We start from the raw sequence: 15,355 nt of genomic DNA, 5'->3' as shown, positions 1-15,355 counted from the left end.
TTTTTTAAAGAAAATTTTTTGGTGCATTTTTAGGCCTTTAATTGACAGGACAGATGAAGACATGAAAGGGGAGAGAGAGGGGGGAATGATATGCAGCAAAGGGCCGCAGGTCGAGTCAATTTCACATTTTAACCATGACAAATATATTTAATATTAAATAGATAAACAAATATATAGCAACACTATGCCAAATTAATTCAACTTCATTATTGTTCTAGCTGACATATAACCAAACATCAAATAATTAACAAATAAAAATATGTATAAAAAAAACAAAAGTTATACACTAAAAAAAAATGTGGGTATACATGTTATTAGGATCTCTAATTTTCCCTCTGTATCTGCACACTTAAAATCACACAGACTGAGCAAGTTTGTGGTGAGACCAAGATGGCCAGCAGCCACACTCCAGTTTCCCAAATCCTGTGGAGTTCAGCTAAGTTAATGTGGGGATGCTAAGGTTAACTAGCCTAGCCTATAGCCTACATTTTGCTGTCTGCAAAAGACAGAGTAACTTAAACGTACCATATAACTCCCACAAGTGCATACAATTCGACACAACTACACAAGCATTTTTTTAACCTTTTTAACCGAACGTTAACGTTACTGTGTCAACAGACTATTGTCTAAATGACCGAGCTAACAGAGCTATGTAAACAGAGCCAACATGAGAGCACCCGACTGCAGACGTCAATAATGCAGTGTAATGGAATAATCTCCCGATCAAACTCCGCTTCCTGAAACTGAAACTGCCTCCGGAACCCAGTTAAGGTACAAAAAATCTATTCAACAAAAATAGTGATGCAGTTAAGTGTTTTTTCGCTCAGCCGAGCCCTCTCTGTTGCTTAGTGGAGCAGCCTGTGTCAGTCAACTCTTTTACTCTTTTCCCCTCCCCCGACTCCTGAACATCACTCACTCATTCGGGCATGCACTGCGGTCTCATGAGGAAACGCAGCTTTTTGATATCAAGTTTTTCTTGTTCCCGAATACAAATATTTTTTTAAGTATTTGTTCGAAATAAGTATTCGTAAAAACCACGTTATTTGTGCCTTTCCGAATAACGTATACCGTATTCGGGTTTGGCTCCACCCCTAATGTAAAGTATATATTTCTCTCAATTGTATGCAGATCTTAGATAGATAGATGTTCAGATGAGACCAATGGGAAGATTTCCTTTATTGTTTTAAAGTGTTAAGTTAAAAAACAGGAAAACAAATGCTGAAATGCAGCATACTTTATGTTCTGCATAGTTTTCCAACATTCAATTGTACTCTGGTAAACATTTGTGTAATTAGTTTTCTAAATTTGTGGTTTGGTTTTTCAAAAAAGTTCATCAAATTGGAGTAAAAATAGAAAGTTTGAGCAGAAAAGAAACTCCTCACTGCAGCAGCTGGTTGATGTGTCTGTAGGATGAAAAGTTTCTGTTAACACAGTATAAAACCAGCAACCAGCTGCTGTCGTGGTTTATCTGGTTCTAAAACCATAAAATCACAAATTGTCCAAAGTCCAAAGTCTGGACCAACAACATGCAGCTTTTTTTCAACATAAGCAGACTTTGAATTACTATCACAGTGTAATACAGTCTAATAGAAAGGAAATAATTATACTTCTACTTGATACTTTTCTAATGATCCTTTATGTTATCACAACTTAGTTTTGCAGCATCGTAATAGCAATTATCAGACCAAGTTAAAGCAAACGGAATCACCATGGAGGCTGCTGTGTCTGTAAATCTACAGTGTTGAAATAATTAACCTGTTTTAAGAAAGCTAAGACAAATACCACCATTTACAGTATTTTATGTTCCAACTGCAAACCAATGTGACTGTATTCTTCCTTTAATCTCATCCAGCGGCTGCTTTAAAGTGATTAAAGTTGAGAACATATATTGAAATTCAGAATGTTATAGCTTAAACTGATCCTGGTTTCTGGGGTATTTGTCAGGTAACTCTTTGAAACTTTGTTAAGCCCTGAATAAGTTTAAGTTTTAATGAAAAGTAGACAATGTGTTCCACCAACCGTTTTATTTATTATGCATCTGTTCAACTGGTTTGGATTCTGGCTTTTTGTCCTCTGCAGCCTCCCAGTAACCACAGGTAACCTGACTCATTGAATTAGAAAATGCTTTGAAAACTACATATCCAACAAGTCCTCATGCCTCATGATTAAACATGTTTACTTGCCGTAAAAAAATCATGCAATTCTATCTCTCAGGCTTATGGTTCTGATAACATAAGACAACATAGTAAAACAGAACTGTATAGCACTGCTTCTGTTTTTACGCAGACATCAAGACACAACTCAAAGATAAAAAAAGAAGAGAAAGAAAAGAAGACCACACGCTTTAAAAACATCACAGAGCAGCAGAGTTTGATGGAAGCAGAAGGAAGCAGAGTACAGCTCATGATAAAAAACAAGAAAATGAATTAGACGTTAGAGAAAAAAAGAGAAAAACATGACATGACAAGAGAAAGGTTATTGAAACATTGACAGAACTGAGTAAGGGACTGAAAAACCATAAAAAAAACTCATCGACCAGATGCAGAAGGCAGAGACACTGGTGAGGGAGATTGAAGAGACGGTTAATTTAGTGATGAAAGATGTATTTGAGACGGCGGGAGATAAAACAGCTAACAAAGCTCAGGGATACTTAAAACTCAGAGAGATCAGAACAGAGAACAGCTGGAACCTGAAAGAGAGAAATAGAGAACTTCAAAACCTGCAAATGAACACAAACAAACTAATGCATATATGATGACATTACTAGAATTACATGGAACCTAAAGGAAGGAAAATAAGGACAAAGTAGAGAACAACATGGAGCAAATTAAGAAACAACTGCAGGACATAGAGACAAAGAGACCAATTCTTTAAAAAGAGATCAATTTACTTGTTCCTAATTTCAACATTTAATAATTAAACCTGCTATAATCAATACTTTTATTTTAATAAACTATCACATGACAATGTGAAAGGTGTTGTATGAAGTAAGAATGTTAAATAAGGTTGAACATAACCCAGCTACAGTAAAGATGAAAGGAAATGGGAAAATATACAACAAAGTTATGTCCCAGTCAGATTTAAACTGGAGACGTTGTATGGTCAGTGTCTAGTCCACTAACCCAGGGTTGCACCACATTACTGTATGTTGAAGCCAAAGTGAGTCGGACTATAGTTTGTAATAACTCACATATAATATACTTCAGTTTTACTTCAAACTGATACACACAGTGAATTAGTCTATGGTATATATATACACAACAAGTTAGTTTTCTTTGTCTATACGATCCCTAAATTATTTCTGCTCTGTGCACAAAATGTGAAAAGACAAAACTAAATCAGCCTGTCAAGCTAGCTGGCTGGCTGGCTAAGCTAGCTAGCTCGACATACCTGGGCTGACATGAACTTACCGGTTCTCTGTTCCCTCCTCGTTGGTAAACGGTGGAAATTCACAAGTTCAAAGCGAAGCAAAATTGCAAATGTTGAAAAATTTTGTATGTTCATTGTTTGGAGCAGAGAAATAAAGCCACACACATTCCTAACACACACATGTGCCTGAGCGACATACTGTACCTCAGGTCCTCCACGTCACCAGATGAAGACCTTCACCACTGGACCATCTTCAGGGCCCATCAACACAAACAACCAGGAGGAAAAGGACCTAAGACTGAAGCTGCAGAAAGTGCTCATTTATCAACCTGCAAAGAAACACAATCTACAGTCTTGGATGAATATCAATTTCTCGGTTTACTTCCTGACTGTCTTATGCTCAGACTGGGCTAACTTCCTTCTAAACCCGGATTACACCCACAAGTGCTCAATGTAACTAAAACTGTAATAAAATGTTATGAATTATTGAGACAGAATTCATTTTAAGTTTTTCTAAAAGCTCTTTGATGGTTATAGTGGTATTCAATATAAAACATATATGTGAGTTCTATGTTACTTGTAACACTGCATTTCTGTCAGTGTATTACAAGATAGTAGTGTAGAGAAAAGAAATAGTATATCCAAAGTTTATAAAAGGGCATGTAAGTACTGGTTAAGCTAAGCAGCAACTTTAAACTTAAATGTATTTCTGAGTGCACACAGAGACAAACCCTGTGACTCAAGTCTGTGATGGAATTAGGAGACAAAGAGCAGGCAATCAATGATAAGTCTTATTAAAATGAAAGTGAAAATGTTTCTTGTGTGTTTGACCGATATGGCTTGTTTGACTTGGAAGGTCAGTTAGATAACGTGGTGATAATGGATAATATCTGGGGTTATGGCTAGAGTTTATCATTAACTTGTGCCTGTGTGTTGATGTACAGTTTAATGAAATGAGCTGCGTACTTTCACTCAGACTAATAATAATAATAATAATGGGACACACTGTGTAATTGCTGTGTTGTACTGCTGAGTAATTTACAGGACTATTAGATTGTAACAATTACATGCTTTCAACACAACATATTGCACTGAGGTCGTCCAATCAGATGCTCCTCGATGTGCCCAGATCCAGGTTAAAAAATAAAGGTGACCGAGCCTTTGCAGTGGCTGCTCCAAACCTCTGGACTAGTTTACCTGTTCATATAAGAACAGCTCGGACCTTCAACATTCAAGTCCTTGCTTAAGACCCACTACCATTGGTTGGCTTTTAATTCAAGTTTCGCTTTGATACCTTGACCTTTTTCTGCTGTTCATTATTTTGTATTTTGTATTGTGTATTGTTTGTGTGTATTATCTTTTTTTTTGAGGTTGTGGTTTAAAAAAAAATTGAACTGAACTGAACATATTGTACTGTATCAAAACATTTTACATCAGCAAACGTAAATAAATGTCCAAATCATTTTGTGCAGATATTCACTGCTGCCTATTTCTGTGTGTGCGTGTGTGAGTGTGAGAGAGAGAGATAGAGAGCGAAATCAATAAAACCTTAGTACATTGTTCAAATTATTGCAGAAAACAATAGACTGCATATATAAATTTAACAAACATATCTGATATCCAATAACCCAGGACTGAAATCTTGATGAAAGCTGACCAGCTATCACCCCCCCCGTGTCCTGCAGATAATGTAAAGTGATAACAAAATCAGCCAAAAAGGCCTGTCAAGCTAGCTGGCTTGCTAAGCTAGCTAGCTGGACACATCTGGGCTGACATGAATTTACCTTTTCTCTGTCCCCTGCGGTCGACGGTGGAAGTTGAAATTGCCGCAAAATCGTGTCTGAAGCAGAGAAATGAAGCCACACACACATTCATCACACACACCTGAGTGATGTACCTCAAGGCATCTGACCGAGTCAGGGTTTAAGTTGAAGTTCAAGTTGAACCCAGAGTTGAAAAAGAAGCAAAATTGGGATTGAAATTTTTTAGTGTTTGTTGTGTGGAGCAGAAAAATGAAGCCACACACACATACATCACACACAGCTGAGTGACGTACCTCAGGGCATCCAAGCTGAGGTTCGATCCCATGTCTCCACGTCACCGGTCGGAGTCCTTCACCACTCGACCATCTTCAGGGCCGAATGAACTTCAGGCTAAAGCTGCAGAAACTTCACCTTCATCAACCTGCAGACTAAATTTATAGTCTTAGATAAATATCTTGTTCTCTTTTTTTCTGCTGTCCTGACTGTCTTATCCTCAGACCAGGCTAACTTCTCCTTAACCCTCTTGTTGTCCTCAGGTCAGATTTGACCTGTTCTCAAGACTTCTATATCAGAAATATGGGCTTCTTTTTAACCAAATTATTCAAAATATTAAGTAAAATTGCAAGTACTCGATTACTACTTTCAGTGAATTGTGGGTGTTCAATTTTATAGCATTTGAAAAAATTGAAAAGGTTTCAAAACATGACTAAACTTTGACATCCACACGTCTGTGATTCTCCACCAACATACGTTCCTCTAATATTAGTCAAAATCATTCATCATTTCAAAAGTAGGTATAATCTCCTATAAATTAAATTTATTGACCATGAATTCCAAAAATATGTGTAAAACTATATATATATATATATATATATATATATATATATATATATATATATATATATATATATATATGTAGTAAGTTGGTGTTAGTGCAAAATAGCTTTGAAATAGCTTTTGACCCAGAACAACAAGTGCATGGTCGACCAGAAGACAACGCAAGGGTTAAACCAGAATTACAGCTACAACTCAATTTACAGCTTCTTTGGCTACAGCTAAGGGGGATTCTAATAAATTAAATTAAATGTAACTTAGGGTGACCAATCGTCCCTCTTTGCCCAGACATGTCCACTTTTTACGTACTGTCCGGGGTGTCCGGGTTTATAAATTCATGAAAATGTCCGGTTTTCAATGTTTTTCATGGGACTATTAAGCGTGTACTTAAATTGACTAGTGCTTTGCACACAATACTACGTACGTTGTTGTGTTACTTAATTCCTGAGAGGCTGCTTTGTGGGGTATTAAGAGATATTTTGTTGAAGCTGGATCTTCTACACAGAAGAGGTCATATTTAGAACATTATTTCATATTATTTCTTTATTTTAAAAGAGCTATTATTTTGTTACAAGTTGTTAACCCTCATGCCCTCCTCTGTCATTTTTGTACATTTTTCTCAAGTTTTTTTTTTCATTTTGTGATCATTTTTGCTGTGTTACTGCTTATGGCATGAAATTTTGTAGGAACCTTTCTTTTCAGCCAAATCTTTTAAATCCAGTGATTTTTATTCTTACATGTCTTTTATACTTAAATGATTCATTTTGTACCCTTTGGACACCTTCGTGGCAAAAATGTCCACGCACACAAAAACTGTTATTAAATCATCATATATCAATATTTTTTTCTGCTTTTTTTTCATAAATCACTTAAACAACTTCTTACCTAATCAAAACCACCAAATATTCAATCATTTTCAGGATTTTAACCATTTAAATGCCAGTTTATGTATTTGAAGTATGTCATTATTTATAAAAAAAAGACAAAAAATGTTTTTTTTCCCATATAATGAATAATATGTAGATGGGGCTTTGGTGGTGATTAGCGGCTTGGATATGTCAAAGATAAGCAACAAAACTGATTTGATTGCATTAGTATTTTTTATGTAGTTCCAGATGCTCCCTTTGGACACCTTCGAGGCAAAAATGGCCCCATTGACTTCCATTATAACCACATGTTTTGATCTCACTGCCTTTACAGTATAAAACCATGCATTCTGTAATGTCAGCATTTCATTTGGAAGAAAACTAGTCATATTTGACATTTTTACAGTATTTCACCAGATTCAACCATTTTTCCCTTGTAGGCCGATGCATGAAATTATAGTTATATTATGGAGCTGTGTGTGTGTGTGTGTGTGTGTGTGTGTGTGTGTGTCTGTGCGTGCGTGCGCGTGCGTTTGTGTGTGTGTGTATATGTGTGTGTGTATGTGTGTGTATGTGTGTAAATGTGTATATTTGTGTGTATGGGTGTGTGTGTGTGTGTGTGTGTGTGTGTGTATGTATGCGTGTGTGTGTGTATGTATGTATGCGTGTGTGTGTGTGTGTGTGTGTGTGCGCGTGCATGTATGCATGTCTGTGTGTGAGAGAGAGTTTGTGTAAATCTGGGTGAAAAAGGGCTTCTTTGAAGGATGCATTTCATGTGTCTTTGAAGACGTGCTTGAATAAAAACATTGTCTCCTGCATTTGTTGTGAACAAAACCAACTATTAGTGTGTTTATGCACCTGGCTATAGAGAAGGAGAAAGACCTGGAGCAAAGAAATGGGGCCTTTATTTTCCAGTGAACTGCAGGACTCATCTGAAGATGACACAAGTTTCTGGAGTCTGACAAAATGGTCACTGGTGTCCTCCAACTCTGTGAGTGCCTCTAACCTTCCTCTGAAAGTGGAGAGGACACTGAAGATCCTGTCCATCCTAACATTGAATGGACAGTGAAGAATTGGCAAGTCTGGTCTCCATCTAGTACTGAGACGCTGCGCAACATTCAAGCACCGACTGGCATGATGTCAGAGCCACGGATATGCCATATCAAGAATCCATGATGTGGCATCCTCTTTCCACCTTTTCTTCACTCTTGACTTGATCCAGCTGATTCAGGAAATGACAAACCTACACGGGAGGTGTTCAATCTCAGGATGGAGTGATGTGGATGCTCAAGAGATTTTAACATACATGGGACTTCACACTTGGCTGGTGTGTACCGGTCCAAAGGGGAATCCACCCGGAGCCTGTGGGATGTCCATAGTGGGAGACCAGTCTTCAGGGCCACCATGTCCCACAAACCATTTGAAATGATAAGCGCCAGTTTACAGCAAATGCAGGAGACAATGTTTTTATTCAAGCACGTCTTCAAAGACACATGAAATGCATCCTTCAAAAGATGCCTTTTTTCAGCCCTAAAATGATCATTGCTTGCTTACAGGTTTATGCAAACTCTCTCTCTCACACACCACACACACACACACAACAACACACACACACACACACACACACACACACAGAGCTCCATAATATAACTATAATTTCATGCATCGGCCTACAAGGGCAAAATGGTTGAATCTGGTGAAATACTGTAAAAATTTCAAATATGACTAGTTTTCTTCCAAATGAAATGCTGACATTACAGAATGCATGGTTTTATACTGTAAAGGCAGTGAGATCAAAACATGTGGTTATAATGGAAGTCAATGGGGCCATTTTTGCCTCGAAGGTGTCCAAAGGGAGTATCTGGAACTACATAAAAAATACTAATGCAATCAAATCAGTTTTGTTGCTTATCTTTGACATATCCAAGCCTCTAATCACCACCAAAGCCCCATTCCCCTATGATTTATTTTATGTTTTGTTGGGTTTTTTTATAAATAATTTTTACTTCAAAGATTTAAAACTGGCATTTAAAGGGTTAAAATCCAGAAAATGATTAAATGTTTGGTAGTTTTGAGAAATTTAGAAGTTGTTTAAGTGATTTATGAAAAAAAAGCAGAAAAAAATATTGATATATGATGATTTAATATCAGTTTTTTGGACATGTAAATTTTTGCCTCGAAGGTGTCCAAAGGGAGTATCTGGCACTATGTAAAAAATACTAATGCAATCAAATTAATTTTGTTGCTTATCTTTGACATATTCAAGCCTCTAATCACCACCAAAGCCCCATCTACATATTATTCATTATATGGAAAAAAAAATCATTTCTTGTGTTTTTTTGTAATAAAAAATGAAATACTTCAAATAAATAAACTGGCATTTAAAGGGTTAAAGTCCTGAAAATGATTGAATGTTTGGTAGTTGTGATTAGGTTACAAGTTGTTTAAGTGATTTATGAAAAAAAAAGCAGAAAGAAATATTGATATATGATGATTTAATATTATATGATATTTTTGCCACGAAGGTGTCGAGAGTAAGTTTTTTTAAGGAGGGCATGAGGGATATATATATATATATATATATATATATATATACATATATATATATATATATATATATATATGTGTGTGTGTGTGTGTGTGTGTGTGTGTGTGTGTGTGTGTGTGTGTAGAGGTTTAATTATTTCATTTCCATTAGACTGTATTAAACTGTGATTCAAAGTAATTCGAAGTCGGCTTACCTTGGAAAAATGCTGCACGTTGTTGGTCCAGATTGGAATTTGGACACTTTTGTGATTTTATGGTTTTATAACCAGATAAACCACGACAGCTGGCTGGTTACTGGTTTCATGTTGTATTAACAGAAACTTTTCTTCCTACAGACAAATCAACCAACTGCTGCAGTGAGGAGTTTCTTTTCTGCTCAAACTTTCTAGTTTTACTCCAATTTGATAAACGTTTTTGAAAAACCAAACCACAAATTTAGAAAACTAAATTCACAAATGTTTACGAGAGTAGTTTTACTTGGAGTACAATGTGAATGTTGGAAAACAACAGTACAAGAGCAGAACATACAGTATGCAGCATTTTAGCATTTCTTTTCCTGTTTTTTAACTTAACACTTTAAAAAAAAATAAAGGAAAAACTTCACATTGGTCCCATGTGAACATGTTAAATCTATTTTAAAATACGCATCAAATTGAGAGCATCAAAATATACAGTATACTTCACATATAACATTGTTGTGTTTTGTCTGAACTGAATGTTATGAATGTTGATGTTTGGTTATATGTCAGCTAGAGCAATAATGAAGTTGAATTAATTTGGCATAGTGCTGCAATATATTTGTTGGTCTATTTAATATTAAACATATTTGTCATGGTTAAATTGTGACATGATTTTGAGCAGACGATGAAACAGCAAAGTGTATTTATATATCTACAGCAGACTGTTGGACTAAACTGTTGAGAACAATTTGACCAATAAAAACAGACAGACAAGCATGTATTAAAAAACAAAAAACATAGTCAGTAAAAAAATCGAAACAATAAAAAAACATCCACAGATACAGTATGTCAAATACTAACTGCACAATATGTTCCTTATCTTGAGAAATAAAGTACGGTTACTAACTATGCCATCCAACATTTAAATCATCTAAAGCTGTTTTTCAAATGGCTGCCTGTTTGTTTTAATTTTCTGTAGCTTTATCACCATGTGACACCTTTCTTATTGTCATGTGATGATACATGATTTATGTAAAAGTATCGGTTTATATCCTATTTAATATTTAAAACTGAGTAAACCACTCCCTCTTCTCTCTGTGTCAAGGTTCCTCTGAATTTCCTCTGTCTTGTCCAGTTGTTTATTTATTTACTCCATGTGGTTTTGTATGTTGTTCTTCCTCTAGGTTCTCTGTAATTCTCTTAATGTCAAATGTCCTCTTCATTAGTCTCTCTGTGTTCATTTCCAGATGTTGAAGTGCTGTCTTTCTCTCCTCCAGGTTCCAGCTGTTCTCTGTTATGATCTCTTTGAGTTTTAAGTATCCCTGAGCTTTGTTAGCTGTTTTATCTCCCTCCTTCTCTGATATTTCTTTCTCCACTGAATTAACCTTCTCTTCATTCTCCTTCACCTGTTTCTCTGCCTTCTTCTGTTGGTCATAGAGTTGTTTTTTCTGCTTCTGCAGTTCCTGTAACAGTTCAGTCAATGTATCAATAACCTGTGTCATGTCTTTCTCTTTCTTCTGTAACCCCTCTTTTATTTTCTTGTTTTCTTCCATGAGCTGCTCTCTGCTCACTTTTTCTTTCATTAAAGCCTGCTGCTCTGTGGCGTTATTAAAACCTGTGGTCTTCTCTTCCTCTTTGTTTTCATTCTTGAGTTGCTTCTTGATCTCTGTGTTGAAACAGAAGCAGTTTCTGTTATACTGCGTTGTATCATGTTAAAAGAACCATAAAAATAAGAAATAGAAAATCCATCATTAAAAAAATTCTAATATTTTGCTCACCGATTTTGTTCTGTCTCCATTTCCAGACAAAAAGGACAACTGTGAGAACAAACATGAGGCCAAACAACACGCTCACGGCAACAGATGCACTACAGCTAGATGGAGACATGAAGAAATCCTCTGAAATAATAAAAGAGAAAACAACATTTATAGAAAACAAGACTTGATGTTTGACAGAAAGGAAGCTGAAACCTATAAAAAGTTTTCTACCTGGAACATAAATTTCTGTCTCTCTGGTCTGGTTGATGTTCTTCTGCTGGACTCTGCAGGTTAATCTGTTGCTGTGTCTCTTCTCCACAGTCACTCTGCTGCTGACAGTATAGAGATCATCAGGACCTCTGACTGTCTCTGGAGGTCCAGCAGAGAGGAGGTTTCCCTCACCGTCCAGCCACAACATCTCAGGCTCTGGATAGCAGCCTTCAGAAGCACACTGCAGAACCACTCCTCTGGTGGCTTCATCAATCCCTGCTAAACTGATGACCGGTGAGGAGAGAACAACACCTGACACTTGAGCAAAAGGAAACATGCAGAACAGTATTGTCAGTGGAAGAAAATCTTTGTTCGACAATAATTACCAATCTGCAAATTGTTAAAATTAAGAAAGTTACCTGATTAAGGAAAATGTGTGTGCAATTGCAAAGCAAATAGTTCAAGTAATCTCACAAGAAAATCCCATTTCCCAATAATGTATACATGAAAATGTTCTTTGGACTGGACTATTATATGCAAATGTCTAAAGCTCCCTGTTTGTCAAGATTATGATTACATTATGATTAGGATGAATCTTTAGCTTTAATCCATTTAATGTATCTCCCTGTTTGTCAAAAATCTTTTTAGAAAGACTTTTAGTAGCTCTACATTAGCATGTAGATGAAACTGTAGATGTCATTGTCATGTATTGGAGTATTACTCAGTTTCTTAAATCTTCTTAAAGTTGACTGTTTTAAGTTACCAGCATCAGCCTTTTACTTGTAGCTACTTTATTTGTCCTTTATTTTAAATTGAAGCCAGTTCACGGACTTTTAAATGAGCTGTTAAAATCCAAAGGGATTAGATGTCTGAAAACGGATTCTGCCAATAATGAAATTGTAAGTTAAAAAATAGTATATACTGAAATGATAAAATGTTGTATGTTGATACATATGTTGTCGGTAACCATGGATAACACTGACTGCTTGTTTGCCATCAAGATGTTTGTTCTCCGACTTCAATAAGTAATTAATGTGGTGTTGGTTGTACACTTCATCTCCGAGCATCAATGCCTGAAACCTTTCCCACCAAAAAACCCTTTGCTGAAAGCACAGTCTACACCAAACTTAACCATGAACACAAATGATCTGTGTGTACTTACCAACAACAAGCTTAACAGAAGAGTGTTTATTCAGTAGTGGAATGTCACATTTATATGTTCCCTGGTCGGAGGGTTGTACTTGGGAGAGTTTGAGAGAAATGTTTCCTCGCTTCAGTTCATCAGTAAACAAAGATGTTCTTCCATTGTAAAAAGGATTTCTTGCCTTTATAACGTCGTGACCATCACGCCACACATGGACTAATTTCGGGTCAAGGTCAGATCTCGTCCACTCCAACGTCCTGGCAGTAACATCCTCTGCAGGTTCCAGGTGACATGGTAAAATGACATTTTCACCAACTGCTGCCACTACTGACTGAAGGGGACCAATTAACAGAGACTGAACTGGAAAGAAATAGATAAGTTTATTCATTTGTAGGATGCAGCTATCAAGACACTATTTTGATATTACAGACTGTTCATCTTAAGAGTAAATTAAAAGTATAGTGTCTGTCATAGCAGCAGTGTTTGCCGTACATCAAACAGAAAACTAAGAGGTGGCTGACCAACACAGTCTCCCTCCCAGTGCGTCAAACACCAACACTTTGTTCAGGTGGTTTCATCATTAGTTACTGATGCAAACAATTTCCTGTAGCTTCTCGGTCAGATGCAGCATCAAGAGACAAACTAAAATATGAAACCACACAGTGATATGGGTCATTTATCCCTTCCCTCTAATACGACCCACAGGAAATATTTCAGTCCTAATATGTAAACCAGAAACAGTTACGGTTTTAAATATGTTATAAACGTTGTGAAACAGTCGCAGTTTGGTTAGTTTAAGGCACCAAAACTACTTATTTAAGGTAAGACAAAGATGGTGGTTTGGGTTAGACTCAGACGTTACTTCACTTCCAGTTGTGCATGTGACGTTGAATGTGACGAAGGTGTGTTTGTTCCGTAAAAAGAAGTAAAAACAAGTGAGAAAAAACCTTGTTGTTTACTTTCATTTTCAAACCGGTCATGAACCCCCGGTCTCCTGGGTGAAAGTCCTGTGTTTGTTTGACCCATCCACCCCCGCATCCTGCGTCTTAAGCCGACTACACATGATCTGCGGCAAAACCAAGAGGTAGGGCGCAGAGCAGAGAGGCAAAGCGCAGCGCAGGAACGTTCTCGAATTGGTGTTGCATTGAAAGGTCAGTGGCAACTGGGTCCAATTTGAGAAGAGCTCAGCGCTCAGTGGCAATTCTGAGTGGTGCGTGATGCCAAAGGTTTACTTGTGTCACCTTATTCCCTGCTTTGCTCCCATCATAACTACTATGGACACTAAATGCCGCTGCCGCTACAAACGTTAAAGGTGCTCTAAGCGATGTTGGGTGACGTCACTTCTTGTTGACGTTCGAAGTATTGTCAAACAAAACTGAGGCTAGCTCGCCTCTCCCTCCTCCTCATCCCGTGCCCTCCTCCTCCCTTCCCTGCTTCCAGGCACTAACCCCCCAACCAACCACCCCAAAATCCTTCTTGTCGGTTATTGGCTGGAACGCTGGAACACGATTTGTTATGGTTCGTGGTTCAGGTTGGCGCAGTTTGTTTTTGTTGCCATTTGTGGAGCCTGGGCTGTCTACAGAGACCACGTTTTTTTACAGTGTGTTCAGGAGACAGGCAGCTAGAGGATAGTGAGGAGATGTTTGCTGTATGTGACAAAAACTATTGTAGCCCAAAATACGCATGACATCGATTAGGGATATCAGGCTCTGGTGTTTGAGCTTCAACTCAACAGAAATACATAATATTTTCCTTCAGAGGAAAGTGTTTGAATAACTGTAATTATATTCAATCCAAAATCGTAATTGTGAGAATAGGACTGTATTTGTGTGAGTTACCTCTACAGGAGTGTGTTAGCAGAAGATGGAAAACCAAAACACTGAGGGGTCTGAGTGGAGCCTGAAGGGACAGTCCTTCTATCTGGTGAATCATTCTGTAGCTCTGAAAATGAACCAGTGATACATTGTAGTACACAAGCTTGTATTGCTTTTTAGGTACAACAGGTAATTTAGCCATTCTTGAGCAACCTATTATTTTATTTAGGTTCTGGTGAGAGACAGATTTGTGTGTATGTGTATCACTGTGTGTAAATGTGTATCTGTAAAGTTTGTCAATGTGTTTGTTACTCATCTTTGGATTCCCTTTGTCACAAAATGTACATTGAGCACCTGGACTTTTTATCGACGATAATGATTAAAACATACTCCGTTCATTTTCACTTGTGTCATGACAGACGGAACATCGATATACTGTGGCAAAATTTCACTGACACAAAGGCTACAAAATAGACTTAATACTCAAAAACAAAACATATTTGTGATCTAAAGGCAGACCTATGTTTATTCTAGTTGAAACATTTAAAATAGGCAAGAATACATTTAGAAGACGACGTACCTGCTGCATGGTGTCATTTCTTCAGACTGCACAGCTGTAAAGTCTGTAAATTATTATAGGAAAAGTGTAATTGTAATTGTAAATGTCTGTTATTTTACAGCAGGGGGCAGAACATGATTTATTTCTCAGGTTAACACTGATTGAAGCCAAGCTGCATCTATATTCCTCATATTTTACACTCTATTGTTAATGCTGACTGGAGCATTACCTTCCCATTACTGCTTGCATAACAAAACATGCAATTGTCTTTCAACTGTTGGTCGGGGTGGAACCATGTCAGCCATCTCCTTAC

At 37.1% G+C, this 15,355-nt stretch overlaps 1 protein-coding gene across 1 annotated transcript; it reads right to left on the bottom strand.

Annotated features, from left to right (window-relative positions):
- Positions 1–9,835: 9,835 nt before the first annotated feature.
- Positions 9,836–15,082, bottom strand: LOC120572194 (butyrophilin subfamily 2 member A1-like). Its single transcript, XM_039821383.1, has 6 exons — positions 15,064–15,082; positions 14,508–14,610; positions 12,688–13,029; positions 11,547–11,843; positions 11,337–11,456; positions 9,836–11,224 (listed from the first exon to the last, which is right to left on the bottom strand). Exons 1-6 carry the CDS (start codon positions 15,070–15,072, stop codon positions 10,698–10,700), a joined length of 1,398 nt encoding a protein of 465 aa, XP_039677317.1. The 5' UTR covers positions 15,073–15,082; the 3' UTR covers positions 9,836–10,697.
- Between the last annotated feature and the right edge of the window lie 273 nt (positions 15,083–15,355).

This window comes from Perca fluviatilis, chromosome 14 (assembly GCF_010015445.1).
Source record: "Perca fluviatilis chromosome 14, GENO_Pfluv_1.0, whole genome shotgun sequence".
NCBI classification, from domain to species: Eukaryota; Metazoa; Chordata; class Actinopteri; order Perciformes; family Percidae; genus Perca; species Perca fluviatilis.
Note: the sequence above shows the minus strand (reverse complement) of the source record. Positions and strands in the feature narration are given on the sequence as shown.